This window comes from Cucurbita moschata, unplaced genomic scaffold, assembly GCF_002738365.1.
Source record: "Cucurbita moschata cultivar Rifu unplaced genomic scaffold, Cmos_1.0 Cmo_Scf00051, whole genome shotgun sequence".
NCBI classification, from domain to species: domain Eukaryota; kingdom Viridiplantae; phylum Streptophyta; class Magnoliopsida; order Cucurbitales; family Cucurbitaceae; genus Cucurbita; species Cucurbita moschata.
The window spans coordinates 748199-765259 of NW_019268567.1; the positions used below are offsets into that span (position 1 = coordinate 748199).

Sequence of the window (17061 nt, forward strand, 5' to 3'; positions counted from 1 at the left end):
TGATAAATGTAACAACATGAAGTAAGGTGAAAGAACGTGGTGACACTGATTTCATACATGAACGAGACAATCGAAGAGATAGAGATTTCATATATGAATGAGACAACTTAAGAGACATACTTTTAATCCAGTTTAGTCCAATCGAACTCTCAACGTACTCTCGTAACCCTAATTTCATATATGATTGAGACAACCAAAGAGACAGATTTTTAATCCAGTTCAGCTCAATCGAACTCTCAACATACCCTCGTAATCCTAATTTAATATATGAATGAGACAACTGAAGAAACAAGTTTTTAATCCAGTCCAACCGAACCGAACTTTCAACATACTCTCGTAACCTTAATTTCATATATGAATGAGACAACTGAAGTAAAACGACCCTATGGCCACAACTTTGCCACAGATTGGGCTTGGACAAGGTGAGCCATGGCTAACCATATTCAAAGGGAGCACTAAACTTTACAAAATTCAACTTCCAGTTTAGTTTCCATACCAAAAAGACCCTCCACACCTCTTTCTTTGCTTTCTTCCTACAAAGAGGGGTTAAGAGTTGAACTACATGATTTCGGATATAAATCCGAGTCACCCGAACAGCGACGACAAACTAGTCGGGTCCTAATGTTAGCTCAGCTGCATGCATTTGCATCAATCTATCACTAAACAAGGAAGATCTAATACGACTGGTGAGGCCAAACAAAAAACTCGGCTGCTTGAGGTCCCAAAGTCACCGGAGCTGCAATGGCTGGGCTGGTCGACTCCGAGGAACCGATCGCGTTAGGCTGAAGATGATAGTAATTATGGTGATACAGCATGGCTGCGGTATCGTATGGAATTCCGCACGGGATGGACGGGATGGCAGTGCCTAAGTTCATATTGTTGGTTCCATTGCTGCACTGGATTGCTTGATCATGATTCAAAATCGGTTTCTGCTCGGCTTCCAGGCAAAGCTTCAGCCTCTTCGCTGCTCCCCCGATCGGCAACGCGCTCTTTGCAATAGCTTCCACGTCGTAACGACTCATCTCAAAGTTTGTCACAGCATTCAAACCTCTGAACTTGATCGCTGCTATGTCGTAAGCCTCAGCTGCTTCCTCTTCCGTAGCTACAACACAAGAACCAAGTTATAGTATTAAACATTCGACATTCGATGCAGCAACATGGCCCGAGATAAACCTACCAAACGTCCCGAGATATAGATCCTTGTTCCCAGCAACACGACCAATTCTCGCCTGCCATCGACCCTGCTGATGATGCCTAGTTACACCTCTATAAATCGACGCACCCCTCGAGAAACCACTGCTCTTTCTGAAGTACAAACAAAAAAACTTTAAGGAGAAACTCGACAACGCCTAAAAACAAGAGAAGAGAAACACAATACCCCGAAAGTTACCTTCGCAAAGAAGCAATAAACTCTTGCTTCGTGACATGTTTCATCTCGTCCAATTCTTTGGCGTAATTCGAAACCTACGAAACGAAACGAAACGACGTCATCGATATCGAAGCAAGAACTATCAAATAATTACCATATTATAAATATAAATAATATTACAGGAAAATTGGTGGTAGCAGTGGGACCCCAGTACTTCAAAGCTGCCAAATCATAAGCCCTAGCTGCTTTGTCCTCCTTATCATATCCACCTATACATACACACACACACACGTATATATATATATATATATTACATGTTCCATAACATCAAGTAATTTCCAATGTAAAAAAAGGGGAAGAAATTCCATACCTAAGTAAACTGAAGAACAAAGGGTTGGAATGTGAATGCCAGCACGAAAAACGGCACCGCAGAGTTCGTGCAATAAACAGACAATCTCAGCTCAGTAAATCGGCAAACGAACATCGAAAAAAAGATCGAATTTTAGCGTAGTCGAAAAGAGGTCAAGCCTCTACTCATGTTAATACATAATGGACATCGAAGAAGGCTACAAATGAAGGATCAAGTCGACTAAGACATAGCCATCTAAACCCGAGTAGTTTCTAAAACCCCAATTCCAATACCCTCGATCGAATTTTTCTTAGCATAGTCTAAACACCATTTGAGTCTGCTCATGGATTCCCAAACCAAACAAAACCTAGGGAGTTGCAAACCATTACCCAGCCCGTCTGTAACCGCCCAAACCCACCGCTAGTAGATATTGTCCGCTTTTATCACCCAATATGGGATCTCACAATCCACCCCTTTAAAAGCTCAGCGTCCTAGCTAGCATACCGTTCCATGTCTGGCTTTGATACCAATTGTAATGACCCAAATCCACCGCTAATACATATTGTCAATCTTTGAGCTTTCTCTTCTAGGCTTTCCCTCAAGGTTTTAAAACAACGTCTATTAAGGAGAGGTTTCCACACCCTTACAAAGAATGCTCTGTTCCCCTCCCCAACCAATATGGGATCTCAAACCGTGGACCCCCGATTCTACTTAACTAAGCCCCATCCTTGTCGCATCGACGGGATGGAATTAAGGGCAAGTGGGTTGGTTCCAAAGGATTAAAAAAAGGGAATGAAATGGTGGTTTGGTCAAACCCTAGTTGGGATGATGAAGAAAGCAAAAGCAAAAGCAAAAGCAAAAGTTCAAAAACTCAGAAGAGGATTCAGACTCCTCTCCATCTTTAATCGCTATATGGATATGGGTCGCATCAATTAACTCAAAAGAGACAGAAAAAAAAACAACTTTTAACAAATGAAACAAAATGGCGGCACATCCGATCAAATCAACCCATTATAATTCATTTCTCTTTCAGATCCGCCATTAAAGAAACCTCTGAAACTCTTCTTCATGCATGCAAAACCCTTCTCTTTTTCAATTTTAAACAAAACCCTTCTCTTTTTCAATTTTAAACAAAACCCATCAATAAAAACCCCATCTTTTTCAATTTTAGCCAAAACCCATTAATAAAAAAGACATCTTTTTGAAAGAACACAAACCAACCTTGTCGTCCTTTCCTAGCTTGACCCTCTCTTCTACAGCTATTGTCCCATAGATGCGCTTCATATCTCCCCGTCCATCTATGTCTGCAACAATCCAACACCCATTTCACAAAATCGCCAATAAAACCCAAAAACAAGCGATTTAAAAGATATTTGAATGAACAAACCTAGTGACTCCTCTATAAATCGAAGTTCGTTGGCCAAACGTATCAGCGATTTTCTTGGAGGAATCAGAATCGACAGCGACAACAGCCGACGCCGTGTCGGAGCTCTGCACGACAGCAAGAGACAGAGCACCAGTGGGGATCTCAGCAGCGGCGATCTGGGTTCTGGTAATGGAAACAGAGTCATCAACTTCAGAGCCAGAGTTACCAGAAAAAGCTTGAAACGCCGCAATGGTTTTAAAATCCTGTTGGTCCCCAAAATAGGCATGGTCGTAAATATGAGTCAAAGACGAATCTTGTGTCTCTGTTTGGCTGTCGGAATATCGCATCATCGGCGAGGAATCACCGAGGAAATCCTCAAGCTTAGGTTCATGATTATGATGAGAATTAGCACTGCCACTCCATCCTTAAACAAAGTAACAAAACAAAAAACATCGAAACTCGTAAGTATTTGACTTCTTCCCAGAAACTAAAAAAAGGAACAATTTTGAATAGTTTGCAGAAACCAAAATCCAAAACTAAACAAAACCCATTTCAGAACCATCACTTTCAAGCACTTTCTCAGCAACCAAACACAAAGCAAGTAAAAAAAAAAAGTACCATTATTGGAGTAAAAACTGTCCAAAAGATAGTGCGGAGAGGCAGTGGAGGGTGGCTCATAAGGAAGAAACGGAGAGTCAGTAGAGCGAAGCATTTCAATAGGGGAAAGAGAGAAGGAGAGCCAGTTGGTGGGCGGCGGCGTCGGCGGCTGCGGCGCCATTTTTGTTTGCTAAAAGCTCTGTAAATGGGTGTTGTGTGGAGCAGAGGAGGAACAGAGGAGGGGGTTATAAAGCAGAGGAAAAGAAGGGAAGGGTTCAAAATGGGGCGTTACTGAAATAGAAGGGATCCCATATCAGGAAGAGGCGAGTACGAGAATCACGAAGCAGGGGAAAGGCAGGGGAGGAAAATGCATGCAGAGAAAGGGAGGAACATTTGGAAGAGGTGGAGGAGGAGGTGGAGGGTTATAATGGGAGAGGGAAGCGGTTCGAGTTGGCAGACTGATTATAATATTTACGGAATTAAATACTATGAACAAATTTTGTCTGAAAGAAGGTTGCGAAACATCCGGGCTACTGCAACAAAATTTAAAAATTTCATGTTAAAGTTATTTTTACTCCAAATTTATTAAAATATTACACTAATCTCGACCAGTACCCAGGTGACATAAAATTAAGAATCGTTGAGTTGAGTTGAGTTTAAAAAATGTCTCAACTCGACCCGACTCATAACTACCTTAAACACGGCTAATAGTCTTTTTGTGTCAGGCGAACTCATTTTGTCGTTTTCTTCTTTTTATTTTAAAGTTAAATTATGAGTTTAAGGTTGACGAGAGCATACGATCGATTGACGTTTATCGGTTTTGATTTCATTGCTATAAATGAAATTAATGAATTTATTTTTGGTAGGTTTGTTTTTAAACTATAGTTTTGTATTTGGATCATCGCTATTGCTACGTTAAAAATAATAAATATTTTATTTTATTTACATTATTGTCAAATTGTCTATATTTATTTTGTAAATATTTTAAAAATAAGTTTGTTAATTGAACATGATAAATACAAAAAATACAAATTTAAATTATTATTCAATTTAAAAAAAATACAGTTTTCAGAAAATAAAGACCCGAAATTATGGAATAAACTGAAATAATTTTGAAAAAGTAAAAAATAGTGAGATATTTTCCTTTTTTGGTAGGAGTAAAATTAAACTAAATTAAAGGATATACTTAACTGACCAATGAATTAAAGTGATAATTTCACCCACTTGTCATGCATGCACGTCACCTACTTATGACTTAATTACTTCTCGTGAGTCCGTGTGACTTCTGTGGACCTTTTTATTTTATTTTATTATTATTATTATTTTTCATTGGTACAATTTTTTTTTGTAGTAAATAAACCAATAGAAAAATAAGAAAAATAAAATAAAATAGGAATATGACGTAATAATTTAAAAAATATTTGAATTATGTTAAATGGAATTAAATGCACCTAATTATAACAATAAATAAATGTAAATATATTATTAGATTAAAATTTAATCAATAACTAATCAAGTGATTTTGATTGGTTAAAAACGATTATTGTTTCTTCTCATAACTCATATATGACTCGTATACAAAGATTGTCCAACCAAGAATCTTACCGAGTCACGCTATTTTCATTCAAATAATATCGTTTCTTAAATTTAATCGAGTTTGATTATATATAATCACTCATGCCCATAATTTAAAATCCATATTCGATACCTGGATGACTCCAATATTCTCCTGCATCTCGTGCAACATAATTACATTAAGAGTAAACATTCTCCCTCGAACCAACACGAGTTTTTTCAACATGTTTTATCTTCACTCATATGCTTTAGTTTTAAGTATCTATAATTGAGTAATTTAAAAATTTTTAATACCTTTTTTAGTCATTTTATCTTTACGATCGTGTACACTTCTTTTACTAATGTGTAGTAATAGTAACTCACCCATTTGAGAGGAGCAGAGAATGAGAATCCTAGAAAAAGGACGAGGGGTAAAATCTGTAATTTGGTTTCATATATATATATTTTATTATTTTAAATAATTTTATTTTATAGTACGGAGCTGGTTTGAAAAATCGAATATTAGGAGGCAGATATTGCAGAAACCACAAGCTTTCAATTTAATATTGCATGTGCTTATTAAATATATATATATATATTTGAATTATAATATAAAAAAATAATTCTCACATTTTTCATCCATCAATTTTAACATTCTTTCCACACCTCTTTAATTTCATTCTTAAATTTCTATATATTTAATTTTTTTAATATATATATAATTTATTGGAAATTCTTAAATTTTGATAAAATTATTGTTACTTGATTTAATTCCATAAATTTTAAATTAGGTATAAAGTTAAAAAGTTTCTAATTTCCTTTCCATAAATAATTTTACTTGGAATAAAATGGTAAACTTTATTATTATTTAATTAATTAATTAATTAAAATCGAGTGCAAATTTGAATTTGAAAAAATAAAATTATTACAAAATTTAAACAATAAGAAGGAAATGATGAGTAAATTATAATGAATTTTTAAATAAAAAGAAAAAACAAATTGATTATTTGAAAAAAGTTGGAGACCAGGGAGCGAAAAAGACGGAAACACAGTGAAAACAACGTTTTCTCCCCCCACCCCCCATTTTATGGCAAGTAATTCGGCACTCCCAAAAATTATTCTTATTATTTTTTATATTCATATATAATAATAATAATAATAATAATAATAATAATAATAATAATAATAATAATAATAATAATAATAATAAAATAAAATAAGTGGCGGTCCTTTAAACGGTGAGTTTTGTGTTCCACCTTCCACCTCCACCACTCCCCGCAAATCCTCCCCTTTTTAAACCAATATGTACCCCCTTAATTCTTACCCTATAAACATTCAAATTTTTGTTTCCTTTTATATATATATATATATATATATATATGTGTGTGTGTGTGACCCGACCCCATTTGATCTTCCGATGTGATCGTGAAAAAAATTAGTTACTTTATGTTTATATTGTAGGTTTTTTTTTTGTCGATAATCAATTCTGTGATAATTAATTTTTATTTTATTTATTCGTACTATTCCAAAGTTTAATATGATCACGTGGGACGTGGGAAGGTATGAATCTAAAACTTTAAATCTATTTATGATTTAGATATTATTGATGATTATTTAGTTTTTAAAAATTAAGTTTATAAACTTATGTTTTGAGTTTAATTATTATTATTTTTTTAATGAAAACACGAAGCACTTATTTATGAATAAAAAATATTCATAAATTTTTAAAATTTTCATTATATTAATACTACTTTTAAAAAATACTCATAAACTTTATAAAATAACACTAAAATATTTATAAATAATCTATGAGATATAGAATTTAGATAATCTACAATGTTGACAGATAATTTTTTAAAATTTCTTTTGATTTTTTTTATAAAAATAAAATGTGTTAATGATTTTTTTTTCTTAAAAAGTATTAATATTTTTTAGATTTTTTTAATAGATTAAGAGTATTATTTTAAATTAAAATTATATAATATAGTAGAAGAAAATTGATAATGCACATTTTTGGTTTAAAATAAGGGATTTGTTTTGAATTGAAGTTCCATTAATAATTAAAAAATGAAAATAATATTTCCCTTAAGCTTGGATTTGGAGTTTAATTATTAGGACATAGTATATGTGTTATATTATTGGAGAGAGAAATAGAGACAAAGGTGGGTGGAGCTGTTGGTAAATAGACCTACACAACCCCCTTCTCTATTATATAATCAATATATTAATGTCAATATTCATTTATTGCTTATTTTATCAAATAATACCAAATTCTGTCCCTAAACTTTTTCATCATATCCACCTTTTCATGTAATGCTCTTCTAACCCTTTCTACTTACAAGGTTAGTATCGTAATTTTGTTTCCTCGTCAAAAAGGTTGCAATCGTAACCCTAAATTCATATAGTATTTTTCTTTTATTTCGATGAGTTTTTGAATATATGTACACTACACAAGTTGAAAGGTTTTAAAGAGAAAACATCGATGAGAGGCTAAAAATTCAATTTTGTTTGTGAGTTGACGTTTTTTTTTTTTGTTTGTTCAACTCAACCCACTCGAAAATAAAGTTATAACCCAACTCTGCTCCTACTTTTTATAAAAATATTAAAAATATTTAACGTGATATGTCATGACTTATAAGTAGGATTTTTTTTTTAATAAAAAAAAGCAACATGACAAGTCAAGTCAACCCGAAAATAGAGCGTTGAGTTAGGTTAGGTTGGGTTGGGTTGGGTTGTGAACTCAATTTAGGTTAGCTCGAGTCACTAATCCAACCAATATGGAATTTCGAGTCGGTGCAGAAAAAATTGTCAATCCAACCCAACTTGTGACACCGAAAAATGTGAAAACCATTAACCTAACTTAGTTCAACGAGCGCGTATATTTATATATATATATATATATATATATATATATATAAAAAAGCCAAGTTGAAGATTATAAAATAAAATTTTCTATAATTTTATGTTCAATAGTCAAAGAGAAATGGTTGAAATTTCTCAGTAGTTTTATTTTATTTTTACTGATTGTGACATCTCTGTTTTTATCTCCCTACAGAGGTGGCCCATGTGCTTTTATTTTATGGTAAATTTTAATTATTTTAACCCTTTTTTTCACCTGTGGTCAAATAACATTATATAAATTTGAATATATAACCTTGGTAACTTAGAGCTCATTATATCATTAGTTAACTCAACACCATGCACAGTAAACATTAATTATATAATTATTTTTATAGTCCCAACGTCACATTTTATCATATTATTCTAGATAATTATCGTTAGTTTAATCAAAATTAAAATAAATATTAAATAAAATTAATAAAAATATCATTAAATTTCAAATAATATGTTTAAACTTTCAAAAAAAAAATCTAAAATATTTTTAAGGTTAATTCTAGAAATAATAAAGATTATTGAAATTTTGTAAAGTTTAAGGATTTTTTTAATATTAAATTAACATAAATATTAATCTACACATAAAACAATAGTATATAAATATGAGATATATATGTATATATATATATATATATTATTTTTATACTTTGAGTTCAATAATTATAAAAGTAAATTAAATTTGTTTTATGTCGGGTTAAACCAACATTGTATCTAGACACAAAATATTTAAAATAAAATCTTAGGCGGTTAAGTGTAGCATTTATGGCAATTGACACAACCAATCGAATCCACACGTGACACGTGTAAAGATATGATATAATGTAATTGTAATAGGTGACCAAAATTTTAATAGACAAAAACTTTTGTAGACGTAATGGATCCCGATTTTAGATGTCAATATGAATGTTCGATCAAAACGAACACATACACTTATGCTACCGGAGTACCGACACTAAATTAAAATTAAAATTTTCATTTTCATTTTCATTTTAAAGTTTACTTAAAACTTACTCATACTCGATCCATACATTAACTTTACAGCCAACATTATTTCAAAGTATCTCATATTCACACAAAAACACATGTACCCGAGAGTCGTGCTTTAGTGAAACTCACGAAAAACAAAACTACCCGAGTCATACTTTAATAAAACCGAGTTCAATTCTCGACATGTTTTACCTCTTATCGAACCGATTGGATTCCGTTAATAAATTTCAATAAATCCATATGAATCATCTTTAGGCGTTAAAACGTGGAAAAAAAAAGAAAAAAAGAAATGATTAATGTCGGCATGAAAGAATCCGAGCTGGTGCATGTGGAAAATAGGTATGAACACGTGGCAAAAGCAGACAAAAGGAATGTGAAAACCCCTCTTTGTAAGTAATCTTTTTATACACAACACTTCAATATATTTGCATTAAGATATCATCCTTACACCTTGCCACGTCGAGAACACGTGGCCATCTCTAGATAATCATGAATGTGCTGACGTGTAGGCTCATCTTTATTTACCAAATTATTAGTAGTGTATTTATTATAACATAAAAAATTTATATTTTTTTTATATTTCAAAACTAATTTTTAATATATATTTTTTTAAAATTTAAAGATATTAATATATTTTAAAGAATATTCTGATTTGGATTTGACCTGGAATAATTTTTTCCACGTCATCCTTCTTATCTCAAGGGATTAGGGCAGGGTTAGGGTGTAATTAGGGGGCATATGGACGCGTGCTACAAGAACAATAATTAATAATAATAATAATAAAAATAATAAATAAAGAGCTTTTGACCTTTGACTGAAGGCACGTGCGTTTCACTTTAAAATTTCAAATTTATCTCGAAGGATTCGGTGACGCACGTGCACTTCTTCCCCATTTCATCTGACCACTGACATACACCATATAATTATTTTTTTAATTTTTATTTATGACCTTATGTGTTAGAAAATATTAAATTATAAATAAATATTGAGGTCTTAGAATTATAAAAATATCGATAAAAAATCAATTTGTAATGAAAAAATTATAAAAGACCAGAAATTGGGCTGAATATGGACCAAGCTATCAAAATTGGGCTTTAAGCCCATATTATCTAGCAGTGGCCCAAAAGATTAGTAAATGGGCTTTTAATAATGGGCCAAACCACTATTTTATTATATAAATGGTTAAATATTAAATTAGGAGTGTATTTAAGATAATAAATCAAAATAACCTATTTGAGAGTAATATAAATACTAAAATGAATGTTTTAAGTTGAAAAATGTACGGCAGGGAATGTGACTAGTTGTCACTCCTTCTTGCTTGGGTTATATGGTAGCAAAACTGTTATTATTGTCTAATCGCTTTTAGCTTATAACATTACTTTCTTTTAAATTGCTTTCAAACGTATTTTCTTGCTTATGTTTTCTAGAACATTTTTTGTAAATGTGATTTGAGATTCGAGTATACGCCGATGTCTGCAAAATCCGAATTTATCAGAGCTCACTTGTTTGCTGGATTAGAATGAATGCTACACAATCGCTATCTTGCTGATGTAAGAGTTGTGATTTGGAAACGACAAGGGATATTAATAGTAGTGTCGTTCTGGGCACGAATCGATCGACCATTGGGCCATTTTGGAGCATCGAACCAAGCTTTGCGCCACGTTTTCCAGTCTCCACCTTGTCTATTGCACTCGACCTAGTATTCATATTGTTGGATGAAAGTCCCATATTGACTAATTTAAGGAATGATCATGAATTTATAATAAAAAAAATAGTATCTCGAGACCCATTGAGGAAGCCCAATTCCAAAAATCAATCACTAAACCCCCTAGAGGTTATATAGTTTGACTTTCAAAAAGTTATACAGTTGACTTTCAAAAAATTTTATAATCTCACAAACTCATCATTTTAGTTCATATTTACAAAATTCCAGACACAATTTCTATAAACAAATCAAAAACATTTTAGTACCGACCGAGACCTCACAATCCACCTCTTGGCTCTAGCATTGTTTGGTGACTGGCTTCCGACACTCTTGTGAGATTCCACGTCCTTAGAGATGGGAGCGAAACATTTCTTATAAAGATGCGGAAGGCTTTCCTTGATAGGCGCGTTTTAAAATCGTGAGATTGAAGCCTTTCCCTAATAGGTGCGTTTTAAAATCGTGAGACTGACAACGATACGTAACACGCCAAAATGGACAATATCTAGTCGTGTGCTTGTCTGTGCCCATTCCTAATAGGCATATTTGAAAATTGTGAGACTGATGACAATATGTAACGTAACGGACCAACGGATAATATTTATTAACGGTGAGTTTGGACTATTACAATATCTGACACGAGAGCCAATTAAACTCTATAATGAGAATTGAATTCAAGATTTATTTGATAATTACATATATTTTTTAGAAAATTACATTTTTGAACTTTGATTTTAAGTTACATTTCGATCCACAAGTTTTCGAACTCAACAAATTTAACTTAAAAGAGGTTTACAATTAGTAACATTTTTTGGTCTCTCCATCAACTTTTTCGTTAATCACAAGTGAATTCAACACTTGATGATTTAAACATTCTCATATATCCTCCCCGACATGATCTCGCCAATAGTATTCGTGATCAAGAAATGAAGGAGCTCGAGTAAAAAGAAAAAAGAAAAAGAGAAGAGTATCACAAGCATATAAAATACAATATACAATTTATGTTTCTCTTATGCCAATGAAAATGCACACACATTTATATATATTTAAGCGGCCCTTCTATCATCTCTAATATGCATTTTGACAAAAAAGAAGAGCCCTTAAAGAGGGGCATATAACAGAGCCATAAAAGGGACACCGACTTGTGTGAACAATAATATCTCAGCCTTTGGACTCAATTGCATAGGCATCATTTGATCATCATATATAACTTTCAACACAAACATCAGAGCAGCCTTCACCCCAAAGCCAGCTCCCTGTGACGAGTAAGGTCGCTGAGGTAGGTCGAGTTAATTGTGTAATCTTCGAGGTCGCAGGCTTCCAAAAGGAGCGACCGATCCCCATTCAACGACTTCTGTTTTAGTTGATCTACTGGTCCATCTTCTCCCTTCAGCAGCTGCACTACCTACATACATTCCCACCACAACACTCCAGTGAGCTATAATGGATAGAGATAAATGGACGTCCATGAGACCCTCCTCTTACCCGGTTCATATGTGGACGCAGTGACGACGTATGGTTAATGCACATTGAAGCTGCTAACATCGTTCGTTTCATCTCGGTTTGATCGTAGTCGTCTCCTAGCTTTGGATCTGTTAATTCCTTGAAGCTGCTGCTATCAAGTAATGGTTTTGCCTGCAAAATTTAAACCTTTTCTAAGCATATATATAGTTACAACTGCATGGATAATACTTGAAGCTATGGAGCTACAAATCATACCCAAATCACGAGGCTTTGTCGACTCGAATCAACTGCATGGCGCCCAGTTATGAGCTCAAGCAACAAAACGCCATAAGCGAAAACATCAGTCTTCTCATCCACAATTCCATGCATAAAGTACTCTGGCGCCAAATATCTGTGGCAGTTTAAGAATTTCATAGTACGTGATATAATTGTTATAAGAATCGAATTGAGTCGAACAGAATCACCGTGTTGTTATAACTCACCCGAATGTTCCCTCGATGGGGAAGACGACATGGTGAGCCCAATTTTCAGGCAGCCACTTTGCTAATCCAAAATCAGAGATCTGCAAAGAAAGAAAAGGCGTTCATTATTATGGAAAAGAATTGCCTGAAACCAATGCTCCAGCTGGATAAACGCGTTACCAGTGGCTCGTAGTTTTCGTCGAGCAAAATGTTTGAGGCTTTGATATCTCTGTGAATGATGCGTCTAGGACATTCACGATGCAGATAGTTCAGTCCTTCTGCTACACCAACAGCCACCTTGAATCTTATCTTCCATGGCAGAGATTCCGCACCTGATATTGAAAGCATTACCTTCATCAGCCAAACATATCCATCTTTTCTTTTCCTTAATAATACATGTTCATTTTACCAATTCAATCCAAGCCATGCTCTTAGTGTTAATTTGTTAATTCAAATGAATTCAAACAGTAAAAGTGACGAACCGAAAAGGGACGAGGCAAAGCTGCCATAAGGAACGAATTCAAGGACAAGATAGAGGCCACCATCAATTCCAAACCCGAGCAATCGTGCAGCATTCGGGTGGTTTATATGGGCGATAATTCCAAGTTCCGATAAAAAATCAGCAGTTCTTTCCTCGTTTTCCTTCTCCTTTTTCATGAGTCTCTTAACCGCCACGACTTGGCCATCGGCGAAACAACCTTTGTAAACCTCTGCTTGCCCTCCTTTTCCCAGCAAGTTTTCTGAAATAGTTTAAACAAAGCATATAATTAGGAACCATAAAGACAACCATAACAAATCTACAGTTCAGTGTGAAAAGTGGTTGGGTTTTAGTTGATTATGAAAGGCTGCTGACTTCTGAGAATTGATATTCAATGAGAAGTCCTTGGACGCCATTGACTTAAAAGCTACATATCATGACAGGCTGCTGACCAAATTTCTACTTGTACCAATCAAAAACACTCTATGAAAACTTACAGATATCCACTTGGGATTTGGAAAGAGACATAAAGGCATGGATGCAATAAATAAGGCTGCAAAATCTCATACTGTCAAAATTTTTAATACATTCCAGTATTGGGAACATGTATATTTGCTTAGAGGTTTGGACACCCTACTCTGCTTTTGGTCAAAAAGTAGCTTTGTCTTGAAAAGAGAAAAAGGGAGTCTACGGAGGTCATGACCACTCAATCTCTGATATGGGACAGACTTCGTGAAGCAATCTGCAACGTGAGATCCCATAAAGAACGAAACATCCTTTAGAAGGGTACTGAAATCTCCCCTAGCATACACGTTTTAAAAACCTTAGAGGTGAAGTCCAAATAAGACAATATCTGCTAGTGGTCGGCTTGAGCTGTTACAAATGGTATAGAGCTAGACACTGGGTGGTGTGCCCTCGCTGAGTTCCGAAAGAGGGGTGGACAACGAGCGGTGTGCCAGCGAGGATGTTGGGCCCCGAAGGGGTTGGATTGTGAGATCACACATCGATTGGAAAGGGGAACGACATCGATTAAGAGAACGAGTGCCAGCGAGGACACTGGGCCCTGAAGGGCGATGGATTGTGAGATTCCACATCGGTTGGGGAGAAGAACGAAACATTCTTTATAAGAGCGTAGAAACCTCTTTCTAGCAAACGTGTTTTAAAGGAAAAACTCAAAAGGAAAAGCTCAAAGAGAACAATATTTGCTAGCGATGTGGTTGGGTTGTTACAATGAGTAGCGGGAAGAAAGATAAGGACTCAAAGTTTATAGAGCAAGATTGAATTATAAGAGTTCATTAAGTAGAGACTGTTTGTTTGGGGGAAGATGAGTTGAAAGAGATTTGATTCTCAAACCTTTCGCTCAATTGTAAACGAACAAAATCAATATCAAACGAAGGCTTTGTGTAATAAATCTTTATAGCTACTAAGAGATGTTAGAACTTATACGTGCATGATTCAATAAGACAAACAATTATAGATCACAGAATGAAAATTTGGGGTAAAACTAAATTTGTAACTGAAGAAGAATTTGGAAGTTTCATACCAGGGCTGAAGTTGTTTGTAGCGGTGGCGAGCTCGGAGAACCCATAGTTCCTCCATGAAGGTTTGCAAAACGGAATATCATCGCTGGTGATCCCTTCATCGGCGCTTCGAATCCGAGCCAATTTCCTCTTGAAATTCTTCCGCGAAAGCTCGTAGCCCGCAGCCAGTAAAGGAAACGTCGAGAATCTCCAAATGGTTTTTTTCTTTATGGACCCAATCATCGTCCTCCATGGAATTCCACCGATCTCTTGGAGAAGAGCCGCCGGTATTAGCGCTTTCTCCGCCGCTGTCGGACTCCCCCCAGCCTCACCGTCGCCACCGCCGCCGCTCTCGCTCTGGTCGGAATCCGTCCCCATAATCGGAATCTCAAACACACCCCTAGGCGAGTTTTCATCGCACGGATATCTCTCCACGCCCTTAATTTTCATTCCCCCTTCTCCTCCCATTTCTTCCATTTCCTTCCCTAATTTTTCACCAATCCAAACAAATTTTAATCAAACCAATCGAAAATCGAGATTCCACAGATTCAAAACCACTCTTCTAAACAAAACAAACAATCGATAACAGAATTTACCAAGTTCCATTTCCATTTCCATTTCCATTTCTAGAAATTTCTCTAGTTGATTTTTAATCTCCACTGCACGAACAAGAACACAAAAATCAAGAAATCACATAGAAATAGCAAAAAAAAAAAAAAAAAAAAAAAACAAAAACCAGAGATTAAACAAGCAAACAAAAACCACCTCTATACCGACAACAACCAGAAAACGCCAATGAACGAATGAATCAATCAATTAACAGAACATTGAACCAAAAAAAAAAAAAAAAAAACAAAGAAAGCAAAGTGAAATTCCATTAACCTGGGACAGTCATGAGTTCGAATTTGGCCAAGAACAATAAGAACAAAGATATCAAAATCCTGAGAGAACTAGAATCCGAAAACAAAAGAAGAGGTGAAGGAACCTCCGTTACATCTGTAGACCAGAAACGGAAGCTCCCTCTGAAACAGAACAAAAATGAACAGAGAGCGAGAGAGAGAGAAAGAAAGAAAGAGAGAGGAAGAAGGGGTGGGTATATCTTTAGGAGGTGGTTATTCCTTGAACAGCAGAGGAAGCGAAGAAACCCGTCCTGGAATTGGAATAAATCCACCCCCTCCTCCTTTTATACTCTCACACTTCCTCCTCCTTTAACGTGGATTCCATAATTACCCTCCTTATCCCCAATTTAACCAACAATTAATTAATTAATTAAATTTTAATTACTCCCATCTATGCCAGTACACTTGCGATCCTGCGACACTCACTTCCCAACGACAAGTGAGCTAACCCAATTCGTTCGTGCGTCGCCTACGGCCAAGCGACGTATGCTCGAGCCTCTACCCTTAATTTTAGAAAGAGAGATTTTTGAAAGAGACATATATAAGCAAGCAAAAGAGAAATAACAACGGTTCACGAACCTTGAGTAGAGAGAAGCTCAATTGATTAGCCTCATTAATTATAGTAGGTATATCAGAGCTCAATTGATTATATATATGAGATCAACTAAATATGATATATATATATAAAATAAATGTCTTAACTGTCAAGTTATGTTCTTATTATTAGGGTTATCGACGATCCCGAGTGTTTATAATTCAATAATGGAGTAAGTTTATTTACGATTTTACCCATAAATTTGGTAAGAAGGAACATTCAAAGTATATCTAAGAACACCAAACAAAAAGGGCTACAATAGATTCCCCCAAACACACACACACACTTTATCTAAAGGATGGAATCTCATATCTAATCTCAGCCGTTCATTTTTTCCTCGTGGATTTTGCCGCAACTGCCGCTCCATCCAAGGCGCCAAACATTTCCAAAAGCCAACCGTATGTAAATATATTAGGTTTGCATGGGCAAATTTGGTATTTCACTTAAAAGGCTTGTTTTCCACGTGGACTATGTATGGATCCCTAGTTTTTTTTCCGCTTTATTTATTTTAAATATCAAAATTAAACTAAAAAGTGGTTTTAATTGAATATTTAATCATTACAATGTAATAGTTAATTAATTTTAATTAACTATAGTTCATTATTATTAATCAACAAATTAATTTGAATTAACTAATTATAACGTGAAATTGTGATATATTAACCGTGAATGAATTAATAGAAATTAGTCCAAAAAATAAATTTAATTAATATTGCTTAAAACTTTTGATCAAGGGAATTTAACTTTCCTAATTAATTATTTAAATATATTTAAGAAATGATAAGCTAAGTAATCAATAATTTTTATTAATTTTATTAATTCAAT

The 17061-nt window shown here is 34.5% G+C and overlaps 2 protein-coding genes across 3 annotated transcripts; both read right to left on the reverse strand.

Moving 5' to 3' along the window:
- Window positions 1–445: 445 nt before the first annotated feature.
- On the reverse strand, window positions 446–4107 carry LOC111436028 (AP2-like ethylene-responsive transcription factor AIL6). Its single transcript, XM_023073692.1, has 8 exons — window positions 3703–4107; window positions 3106–3508; window positions 2940–3022; window positions 1740–1748; window positions 1550–1638; window positions 1391–1464; window positions 1178–1305; window positions 446–1102 (listed from the first exon to the last, which is right to left on the reverse strand). Exons 1-8 carry the CDS (start codon window positions 3860–3862, stop codon window positions 675–677), a joined length of 1374 nt encoding a protein of 457 aa, XP_022929460.1. The 5' UTR covers window positions 3863–4107; the 3' UTR covers window positions 446–674.
- Window positions 4108–11787: 7680 nt separating this feature from the next.
- LOC111436050 (receptor-like cytosolic serine/threonine-protein kinase RBK1) lies at window positions 11788–15903 on the reverse strand. Of its 2 annotated transcripts, XM_023073732.1 has the most exons (9): window positions 15625–15903; window positions 15339–15401; window positions 14766–15227; window positions 13227–13484; window positions 12925–13076; window positions 12766–12845; window positions 12539–12674; window positions 12305–12454; window positions 11788–12224 (listed from the first exon to the last, which is right to left on the reverse strand). In XM_023073732.1, the coding sequence occupies exons 1-9, from the start codon at window positions 15635–15637 to the stop codon at window positions 12057–12059; spliced, it is 1482 nt and encodes a 493-aa protein (XP_022929500.1). In that variant the 5' UTR covers window positions 15638–15903; the 3' UTR covers window positions 11788–12056. The 2 variants fall into 2 exon arrangements, with proteins under 2 accessions (XP_022929500.1, XP_022929501.1); XM_023073733.1 differs by lacking the exon at window positions 15339–15401.
- Window positions 15904–17061: the final 1158 nt, after the last annotated feature.